Here is an 11,678-nt window from a genome sequence, read left to right on the forward strand (position 1 = left end):
GCTCATATATGTGTGTGTGGGAGGGGGGGGTGCCTGAGATCAGACCTGAGACTCTGTAGACGGGTAACACAGCACTCTCTGGCTTTGAACATATGCAGGTTTATTGTTCCTCTGTGCGCCAGATCACATAAACATGTTGAGGTGTGACTTCTGTGGATCCATGTGACAACGTTGAGCGGGGCACAGGAAGAGCTCTGTACGAAAGCTGTATGTTGGACGTGGGAGAGTTTTAGTAAAACAACTTTCATTTGGCACTGTATGTACACCCCCCGCTCTCTCACACACACACACACACACACACACACACACACACACACACACACACACTCCCAGCTCAAACTACTTACACACGCATCACACACACACACACGTATTTCTATCTTAGTGAGGGCACTCACTGACATAATGGATTCTCTAACCTAAAGTAACCCAAACCTGTTTATAACCTGGATCTTAAAACCAAGTCTGAACCCTCAAATGACCAGGCAACACACACACACACACACACACACACACACACACACACACACACACACACACACACACACACACACACACACACACACACACACACACACACACACACACACACACACACACACACACACACACACACACACACACACCTGAACTCTTTGTGAGATTCTTACTATTCTCTGTGCAAAATGAAGGTAAGAAGTGTGCTGCTTAGTAAATGTTAGTAGCACCACCCCCACGCCCCCACGCCCCCCCCCCCCCCCCCCCCCCCCCCCCCGAGCTGGTTAATAACACTGCTAACTGATACTGGCAGTCAACCTTGTTCAGAGTCTTGTTTGCTGCATAGTTTCTACTACAAAAGGCATTTTTAGTGTTTATAAAAATATTCCATAAAGCCGGCGTCGTGCCTGCGGTGTTGCAGTGGGTGGGGGCTGTGTGTCTGCTCTCTGTCCATCTGTCTAAAGAACACAGAGGAGCTCAGCATCGCTCCCTCCCACTGACCGCTGCCCCCGCCAGTGAAGGAAAACAAGTCGCGTAAGGTGTCTGTATGTCTCTGAGCTCACTCTGGATCTCTTCCAGAGGATAGAAGGCCACAGCCCCCCCTTCCCCCATCTCACACAGTCTAGTCATGTCACTTGTGCCATCAGTTGTGAACCACGCAGAGGGACCAATGTGTTGAGTCCAACGTCCACCTCGGCCCCATCCTCCAGGGATCAGCTCGTTGGACCGGTCCTGCCGCGCCCCGCCCTGAGGGATCAGTGAACCCCTCCGTTGTAGGACTTCCCCAACATGTTGAAGTCTGTCTCCACAAAATGAGTAGAGACGGGCTGCTTGTACAGAGGGTTGGAAGCCTGAGGGCAAAGACAAAGACGACATGAGCTGACAGAGGTCAGGGTTCTAACACGCTCACGTTAGCTTCTCATACATGGAACGGTGTTAGCGTGCACGTTAGCACGTTAGCGTGTCAGCAGCCGCGCGGTCACGCCAGCATCATGGTCTCATTACTTAGTCCACCAGAGACGAAGTGCACCACTCATATCTCAGGGGGGGTCATGCTCACCATCTCATATCTTGCTCGTGAGCGTGCGCTCTGGAAGCGTGCGAACTCTCTGCGGTCGTGGATGGTGATGACCAGCTTCCAGACAGCAAGCAGGACCACTCCCACCAGCAGGATGCTGCCCACCACTGCCAGCAGCACCATCATGGCGTCGGGTCCCCCACCACACTCTGACATGGGAGAGGGAACATTCACATTGTTAGACTTTCAGCAGGCAGCAGTTTGTGTTTTATTCTCCAGGTGTGACACAGTGAGGCTCTTTACGACTCCATGTGACACAGAGCACAGCCAAGACTGTGTGTGTGTGTGTGTGTGTCCTGCTGCTCCACGCCATCCAGCTGTCGTCAAGCTTCACTGTGATTGGCTGAAGTGTTTCAGGGCAATAAGAGCAATTCTGTGACTGGCTGAGAGCAAATATACGGATCATTAATCCATACGGATATGTACTCATCATATATGCACAGATCATTATTCCACTTGTTGCTGCTGTGTTTATATGAACCACGACAGCCGCAGAGTGTGTACAGCATCGGATGAGAAGCTTTGGATGAGCATGTGATCATTCCAGCCGCTTGGAGATGTCCCAGTTGCTGTGTGGAGCACTGACCTGGCTCTTTCAGAGCTGTGAGGATGGATCGTCCGCTGGCGTGCTCAGAATACGTGAACTTCATGACACAATCATTATCTGTCTTGTAGAGACAGAGCACGGCGCCGGTGTCCTCCGTTTCTGGAGAGGAAACAGGAGAGGAAGAGAGTTTCACTGGGCTGTAAACTGACAACCTGATAGGTGAACAGATTGCTTTAACCTCATGTCCTCATTATCCTGGGTGTGTGTGTGTGTGTGTGTGTGTGTGGTTCCAGTGATTCCTAATATTCCTGCCTGTGTTCTGAAGGACGTCTCAAAGGTGAGTTGATTCATCAGGTTTAAAACCTGTGTTATTTCCCGCTTTATCCGTTACTGCCGTCTAAGGCCAAGGCTAAGACAGTCTGAGCTCTTCTGGTCAGGGCACTGTCTCTCTCTGACGTCCAGAGGAACAGCATATTATAGAGACGGTTATATATAAGTTAGGTTATGTTATATATATAAGTTAGGTTATGGGTAGGCTATGTTATATAGAAGTTAAGTTATGGGTAGGTTAGGTTATGTTTAGGTTAGGTTATATATAAGTTAGGTTATGGGTAGGTTAGGTTATGTTTAGGTCAGGTTATATATAAGTTAGGTTATGGGTAGTTTAGGTTATATTTAGGTCAGGTTATATATAAGTTAGATTATGGGTAGTTTAGGTTATATTTAGGTTATGTTATATATATAAGTTAGGTTATGGGTAGGTTATGTTATATATAAGTTATGTTATGGGTACGTTAGGTTATATATAAGTTAGGTTATGGGTAGGTTAGGTTATATTTAGGTTATGTTATATATATGAGTTAGGTTATGGGTAGGTTATGTTATATATAAGTTAGGTTATGGGTAGGTTAGGTTATATTTGGGTTATGTTATATATATGAGTTAGGTTATGGGTAGGTTATGTTATATATAAGTTAGGTTATGGGTAGGTTAGGCTATGTTTAGGTTAGGTTATATATAAGTTAGGTTATGGGTAGTTTAGGCATGGCAAACATCTCCTGGAGAAGATCTGCACTTTTCTGGTTACAGATTTCAACCACAAAAGAACGTAAAAAAGGGGGTGGGGAATATATAATAATGATATAACAATAGCACAAAATGATAAGAACATGTTGAAACGTACGAGCAGCCTCGTCTTTGTTAACTACCTCTGACGGTTTCTTCATTCTGTGGGACTTTCTACAAGAAGGGTTATTCTCATTTCGTCTGCACTAATTTTGGCTTCAGATTCAGGACCAGAGAGAAAAGAGAGGAGGGGTGGAAAGAAGGATGAGATGAAGAGGAATGTCCCGCTGAGGGAAACACACTTGTGAACAATGATCAGACACTGAATTTCTCTGCTGTGAGATCACGACTGAGAGGGAAAAAAATGGATTCACTGATATTGTGGGTGCCCTTGTTTCACTCAATCTTGATCACCAAAAAAGACTCTAAACCTCACAAGAGGGGTGAGGTCATGCTGCCCTGGCCCACCCCTCCCTGTGCTCACTAGCCCCTCCTCCTCTATTTCATGCACAAAGTATCTGGAATGTACATGTGGAGTCCATTAAGGCCAGTGTGACGGCTGAGCTAGGCTCTCAAAGACGTGGGCTCTGGGCCCACGGCCGTCAGCCTCCTCTTCCTGCTTTGGGCGACGCCACGCAGCACGGTCACAGGGCCACGCAGACATGTCTGCACCGTTTCTCTCCAGGCTGTGAGGGCCATGAAAGCGCGTCACTGACAGGAGCTCTTCCAGGTAGCATGGTGGGATTCAGTCAGACCTCAAACTGCACACGGGTCCTGCAGAGCAGCTCAGGTAGAGGACGTTTGTGAACATTTTACTCTTGAGTGGGTTGAACTGTTTGTTGCTGGGTGGACTGAGGATGTCCCACAGCGACGCCTGCCATAATAACTCAGGCATGAGGACACCACTGACCAGTGCTCACTGGTGTGCCTTCATCGTGGATCTCAGAGGGCTGTGAGGCCTTAAACACGAAAAGAGAGTTGTGCATAGAGTCTGCGGCCATGCTGCCTGCTCTGTGTATGAACTTCTCCTAGGAGCATTTTCTCTGGTTTAGACTGGTTTCAATTCTCATAGCAGCCTGACATCAATAGATCAAAAGTCACAGACCCGTCCAATCATCAGTAAGTCTGAGCTGAAGGTCCTGTTACCCTCAGGATGGTCGCTTTGCTTGTGTTTCTGTGACAGAATGAAGAGCTGAGAATCAGCCCTGTGTACGTGACGTATGAGAGACCCTGTCGTGGAGCTGTGGCGGCAGCGGTCGGTCTCCTGGTCACTATCATGGACTGACTCATCCTCCATGTTAATGTGTAGTTTTCAACTGGTGGCTGCTCTGTTAGCTCCTCCAATGTTACAGACCGTACCTTTAATGCTAACATTAGCATAGCATACTAACATTCTGATGTTTAGCAGGTATGAGCTTCACTAATCTTTAGTTTAGCAAGTGGCTGCAGGAGTGTCATCAGTGATAAACCAGAGTACTGGACAGGTTTTCCCTCTGATGTGACAGTGGAGTGAGATAAGTTAAGGGATCGCCACAGTTCTTCCCCTGGGGACCATGGATGCCACAACATTTGAAAGTGACTGATGCAGTAGCTGACCTTGAGATACCTCAGTCTCACCTGTAGAAGCACACTGCTAGCTGCGCTAAAAACAAGCCCTCAATGCGGCTGGTGCATTGCACTGTGGGTAATGTAGGCACCAGGCTTTAACAAGGCAGAGGAATGAATGGACTAAAACGAAGATATCTCTGAAACCCTTTTTAGCCAGTTTAGCAAAAATATTCAAAGTCGATGCAGCAGAACCAGTGACGTCGAATGCAGGGCCAGAAGGACCTCGGAGGTCCAAACCCCCACCTTTTGATTGATGGCTGAGCCGCTCTACCAACTGAGAAACAGCCTCTCCACACACAACTTCATTTGTACCCTCATATTCTCATTTTGATGTGGCATTAATTTAAACTAACCAGCCACTCCGCCTGTCCGTGCCCTCCCACACACACACACTAACGGCAGAGGGTACTGAAGGGCCACTGAGCACAGGCTAAATAACTGGCCCTGACAAACACTGATACAGACTTCTACTCATTTGAGTGTATATGTAATGCAGATTTTCAGTGTGTAAATGCAAGTACAGTAGTGAGTACTACTTTTAGGTGCACTCCATCTTGTTTTGATTTCATTGGCAGTGTGTGACTATTTCAAGCTCGGCTATTTTTGCTTTGACAGTGCTCACACATGCTGGTAGGCTGCTGTGTTTGTATATACGTTTCCACATCAGAGGTGTTAAATGATCACATTAGAAATCACTGGACGTCTGACTGGGCTTTGGCAAGAACCCACAAAAACAACACGAGAGGTCGGATACAAAGAGACAGTGGACGAGGGATGTCATGTGAAAACGGGAACTGTAGCAGAGGCAGCAAATATGAACAAAGCCAGCCGCTCCATGTGTGTGTGTGTGTGTGTGTGTGTGTGTGTGTGTGTGTGTGTGTGTGTGTGTGTGTGTGTTGACTCACTGAGGGTCTCCATAGTGATGATTTCATCCTTGCACAGGCGCTGGCAAGTCTGGTTGTCTGCAAGCCGTCCTGAGTTGAAAAGCCGGCACTCGATACACTCCCTGAAGCAGAGGAGAGCGAGCTCAAGGGAAATGTGGGAAAAGGTACAACTTCTACTTAAAACTTTTAAACAGACTTCTTTTATCTGTATTCATGAGCAAGACAGCACTGAGCACTAATCTACACGACGCCAGCACAGCCCTCTAGATGATTCTGGGTACGTCAGCCGTCAGAAATGCCTCACTGCGCTCCCTTAAAACTCTGGAAGCTTCTCTGCAGCAGCCTGTAAGCAGCTGGACAGACGGTGAACCTGCACACAGCCTGTTAGTGAGGACTCAGTGCTGCTACACTCACTTTGGCTTTCTGCATCAACTTTGTTCAAATCTGCATTCTAAGGTCCTTATTTTATTTACACTGCCGAATAAGAGAGGCTGTCAAACTCCGGCTTACGCTGACACTGGATATTATATATTATACCCCCAGTGCCAGTTTATTAGGTACACCACACTACAGCCTATGCTGTCTCATACGACAGTTGTGCAGTAAAGCCGACCTTCATGGAGGTCACCATGTTCAGCCTTTGTTTTGACGGTCTCAGGCGGGGGTGGAGCTGTCTGGTCCGTTTGGAGGATTTGCTGAACTGTACTGCATTGCAACACATTACAAAGGATCTTTAAACAGTAGGGATAAAGAAGAAACAAAAAACCTATGAAAAAGACAACCAGGATGTGCCTGAGCAAAACTGATTTAAATGTTTCCACACACCAAGCTCAGGGCCTCACTGGGCTTCTAACTTCTAACAGTGAAGATAAAAAAAGACATTTCTGCTTCAGAGCTATGTCACTGTGAATCTGTCCATCTAATACCAGAGAGCCTTTTCAGACGTTCACACAGCTGTCAAAGCAGCAATGACCCATGTCTAAACTCTGGGCTGTCAGGGGGGAAAGGCTGGTCCATGAAGACTGCCATTACCCAGGTACACTGGATCCATGTGTTTGTAGGGAGGCCTGCTGAGAGGACACAGCAGTTATTCTGGCCTCTTCTCTTTACTAGATGTCTGACAGACACTTGACCCTGACCTCAAAGAGCCTGAGCTGCCACGCTTCAAACACAAAGGGCACGAGAGTTATCTGGACAGCTCTCTTATGGGCTCGTCGTCCAAACCGAGATGAGTCCATGAGTGAGTGACTTACGTGAGGGCTTTGGTGTGTTTGATGGTTTGACCTTTTCCCTGCATCTCATCACTGAAGCACCTGGTTTCAATGTTCCACCAAACCCATCGTCTTCCTCCATCAAACCGCACGAGCGGCACAAGGAATACACGTGACAGTGCTCATTACCGCAGATCACCGGTACCTTTTAGTGCCACAGGCGTCGGGGCAGGTGGGGCATTTTTCACAGGTGTCTCCAAAGGCCCCCGGCTCAGTGCACTGGCAACGACCACACACGCAGCTGCCTCGCCCGCTGCACATCTGCCCGTCATCTGAAATGCAGGACGTCGTCTCCGTGGAGCAGTTGCAGTTGTCGCCAATGTAACCAGCGTGGCATTTACACTCTCCGCAGTGGCATTCTCCGTGACCTGGATAAGACAAGAACACGGAGGAAGCGAGCAACGGTCACTCTGTGCACGCCAAGTCAGTAGTGGGGAAAAAAAAGGGTTGTATAATCACACTTTATACGTCGTGACCAGCAGGCGGCACAGCAGCTGCTGTCTGGACACAAGACTCAGTGCTGCAGTGTTACGAAGGCTGTTATGAAGACACACTGCAAGAGTGTGTGATCAACAGTAACAAACAGTAACTAGGAGATCCTAAAGGTGGTGGGAGGGGGTGAGGTCAGGGCCCCACATCAAGCTGGGAATGCTGGTCTTTATGGTCTGGGTGATGTGAAGGAACACTAAGTACTCCACAAGTACAGCAGCAAACAACACACACACAGACACACACACACACAGACACAGACACACACACACACACACAGACACAGACAGACAGACACAGACACACACACACACACACACACACACACACAGACACACACAGACACACACACACACAGACACACACAGACACACACACACACAGACACAGACACACACAGACACACACAGACACACACACACAGACACTCACAGACACACACACACAGACACACACACACACAGACACACACAGACACACACACACACAGACACACACAGACACACACACACAGACACTCACAGACACACACACACAGACACACACACACACAGACACACACAGACACTCACAGACACACACACACAGACACACACACACACAGACACACACAGACACTCACAGACACACACACACAGACACACACACACACAGACACACACACACACAGACACACACACACAGACACACACAGACAGACAGACATGTCATGTACAGTCATGCTCTGTACCAGAAGGAACATGCAGAACAACGGCAAGAAAAACATCAGGCAGCTGCTGAGACCTCAAAGGTGGCTGGTGATGATCCTGATCCTGCAAACTGGATCTGAGCTGAGCCGCTGTACGAGGCAGCCTGCGGCTTCATGAGCGAGGCCGGAAGTGGCCAACAGAACAGCGGTCAGTCAAGTAATTCTACGGTGTGCTGCACACAACAATAATCAAACTATTTCTGTAATCAATTAATGCTGGAAGTCCTTTGTGAGGAAAATGAAGTCTGTTAAAGAAGAGCCTTACATTGTTTCTTATATCACCAATCGCCTGGGCTGAGGGACACTTATGTTCCTGATAACGGACGTTTCATTTCCTTTTCTCAGCAGTTCAAATGGAAACACAGTGAAGGCGGACATGTGACCTAAAGGTGGAGCGAGGACTGGGGAGAAAGTGGGTCACCACGACATGAAATGATGGTACTCTGGACAGAAGTGTCCCAGCCAATCAGATTATGCTGCTACTCATCCTCAGACATAGTGAGGAAGAAAAACAGAGCGTGTAATCAAACAGAGCCTTAGAGAGGTCAGAGCCTCTCAATGTCAACAGGAAACACGGATTAATCATCAACCAAGCGCTCGGGGTTGTGCAACATTCTGTCTGGACTCAGACATGCCGTCAATTCTTTCTTTCTACTCTAACTGTATTAACATGTCCCGGTCCTAGTGTTTAGGGGGGCGCTGCAGGACTGTCCATTTCTTAAGGTGGAAAAACTGAGACTGATCAAATGAATTCTCCTTTTTGTGGCTCAGAGTCTGGAGCACCACTCCCAAACCTCGGTCAGGTCAGGCGAGCGGCATGTGGGGGCGAGTCAAGGCACCAGTGTGTCCTGAAATGACAGCACCTCCTCTGTGAAGGGCCACAGGTGCACATTGGGGAGGATGAAATAAGTGCAGCTGCTCGACACTGGCTGTTTTTCTAAAGATTATTTTTTTGCCCCTTACAGCTTTATGAGATAGAGATAGTGGATAGATCAGCAACAGGTGAGAGACGGGATAAAAGCCCGCAGAGGGCCGCGGGCTGGAATCGAACCCAGGCTGCTGCCTTCATGACAAAACGAGCGAGCCCCGACACTGGCTTACTGTTCAACGACTCCTGATAAGCTGCTTCCAGGTCTGCCATCTACCAACACCCTCCTCTGCTTACTGTGTGTGTGTGACAGATAATCCCTGTGTGTGCATACTGTTCCACAGCAGTTTGGTTGGGAAGGAGCTGCCTGGTGTTCACCTGGACCGTCTTTGCTGCATTAAAGCTGCACTAACGTATGAAAAGATTTTTTATTTGAGCAACAGATCAGCTGACAACGGGTACGTGAGAAAGAGTCAAAAGAAGCTACACATTATCGCCCAAGTCTGCAGTCCCCTCAGCTCTATGGAGCATTTTAGTCTCTTACCCAACGGCCGCCTATCCTATATGCAAAGAGCCATCTGAACATGTAAGAATAATAATCGGCAGATCATGGTGTCGAGGCAGGTGGAGTGTGTCAGCTTAGTGTGTCTCCCTCCCGGTGGTCCGGTACTACCGCCACATGTAGAAACTGAGATCTTCTGGCTCACAATAGTTGTGCTGAGAGGAAACGGCATCCTGACAGAAGAGAATATAAACAGTCAACACGAGGCCATACAGCACATGCTTGGAGCGAGTGCTCAGACTTCATTTTAGTTAGTAGGTGGCTCCGTGCCATTTTGATTCACTGCTCAACGTAGAGATTGAACACTGCTCATGGTAAACACAGCTGATGCAGAGCAGGAGATATGGAATGTGTTCAGATCCTTCAGAGCTGTGACCTTCGTCTTGTACCTGCGACTTTTCCATGACGTTCCTGCAGATATTCAGTCAGCCTAGACAAGCAGTCAGACTGAAGGTCGATAAGGAGACTTCTCTTTGCTAAATAATACGCCTTCAAAACTCTGGTAGCCACCAGACCAGTGACAACCACCGTGATATGGAGCCATGTTGGCAACAAAAGACCTGCACAAATCTGAGTGCTGCTTTCCAAGCAGAATCAGACTTGTGCAAGAGGGAGGGACAGGTGAGGAATTGTGTAATTACACTGAGCCAGCGATAGAATGCAGCTTTAACTCAGAGCATCGTCTGTTCATTTGATCTGGACGTGACGGGGCATCACGTTAGACCCTTCCTTCTACTTTCAAAATAAAAGCTGGGGCAGTGGTGTTTTTTAAAACAGATGGCACAAAGCAGTATTCGGTGTCTGTATGATCTTAAAAACATTCAAATGTGTTGCCGCGTAATGTCTGCAATAATAAATGAGCTTAGAGTAATATGTTATGAATTTTGAAGTAGCATATGTCGCTCCTTCAGAGGAGCACCTGTGCGCTCCAAAAAGGCCGACCTGCAGACTGAAAGTGCTCACATGCTGTTTTTCTCTCACATCTTTTGTGGTAAACAAAGTTCCTCAGACTGAAGTGCACATGAGAGTGAGCCAATCAAAGCAGTAAAAAAGGCGGTGGAAGTGGTCAGTCTGGTGCAGGAGGGTCTCCCTCGCAACGCTCACCGTCTGTGCTGAGCCTATCACACACCAGAGAGCGGCATGACAACAAAACAGGTGGAGCACATTCGTCGCTTTGTCTGTCGGTCCTTCACAATACTCCAGTGACTACAAAGACCACTGAAATGATTAAAGCCAGGCTCCCGTTTACCCGAGGGACTCAGCAGGTCTGTCTATCAACTGCAGTATCCAACAGCAAGAAAGAACGTGAAAGCTCAATGTTCTTCATGTGCTCAAAGTAAATGTGAACATCTAAATGACAACCTCCATCTGCTGAAGAACACCATGTGATGCGATCAAAAGCTCACCTGCAAATGGGACTGATTGTACCATGCAACATAGGGTGATATACGGGCTCTCGATACTGTCCTGCTGTCAGACTGTCAGACTGTCTCTGAGGGCATCGTTATGGGATCAACAGCAGATTCATCACTTAACCACCCAGCCAGCACTGGGTGCACTGCAGACACAGCCGCAGAACACATTCCCATGTTTTCTGCTGGATTTCAACATCACATTTAAACCAGCTTCACTAAATATTTGGAGACTGTATGAAGAGGAAATGAGCTGTTGGGTTATTTTTAGAAGGATAACTGATGCGCCATATCCTGTAAATGTGCCAGACGAGACGTGGAGCCCCACTGATGATGCTGCCCTTTGCATAAAAGCATTCAGAATAAACCGCATGTTCCCACAACAAACTTATCTGACATCTGAAAGCAGCATGCATCCGTGCGTGTCCACAGATGTCCTGCCTGCAGTGATGAAGGGCACATAGAAGCATCTCTCTCGTACATTACACGCCAGACCTCTACAAACCTGGATGCCGTAGTTTTAGAGCAGCTGAACATTACATCTGAGTGTACCGGAGTCATTCGACCATCTGCTTCTGTATTTAAACCTGCAAGTTTTCTAAATGTCTAAATGTGACAGACGCTTGCACACCAAAACAAACAGTGGAGACCAAACCCAGCGGTGCTTCC

The 11,678-nt window shown here is 47.8% G+C and overlaps 1 protein-coding gene across 1 annotated transcript in view; it reads right to left on the bottom strand.

Annotated features, from left to right (window-relative positions):
* Window positions 1-801: 801 nt before the first annotated feature.
* Window positions 802-11,678, bottom strand: part of itgb5 (integrin, beta 5) — a 34,772-nt gene continuing 23,895 nt past the window's right edge. Inside the window, exons 12-16 of the mRNA XM_070837657.1 lie at window positions 7,076-7,298; window positions 5,681-5,781; window positions 2,142-2,261; window positions 1,538-1,704; window positions 802-1,328 (exon numbers count right to left, since the gene is read on the bottom strand). Coding sequence (XP_070693758.1) covers window positions 1,233-1,328; window positions 1,538-1,704; window positions 2,142-2,261; window positions 5,681-5,781; window positions 7,076-7,298 — 707 coding nt within the window. The 3' untranslated portion in view covers window positions 802-1,232. The remainder of the gene's footprint in view (window positions 1,329-1,537; window positions 1,705-2,141; window positions 2,262-5,680; window positions 5,782-7,075; window positions 7,299-11,678) is intronic.

This window comes from Pempheris klunzingeri, chromosome 10 (assembly GCF_042242105.1).
Source record: "Pempheris klunzingeri isolate RE-2024b chromosome 10, fPemKlu1.hap1, whole genome shotgun sequence".
Classification (NCBI taxonomy): domain Eukaryota; kingdom Metazoa; phylum Chordata; class Actinopteri; order Acropomatiformes; family Pempheridae; genus Pempheris; species Pempheris klunzingeri.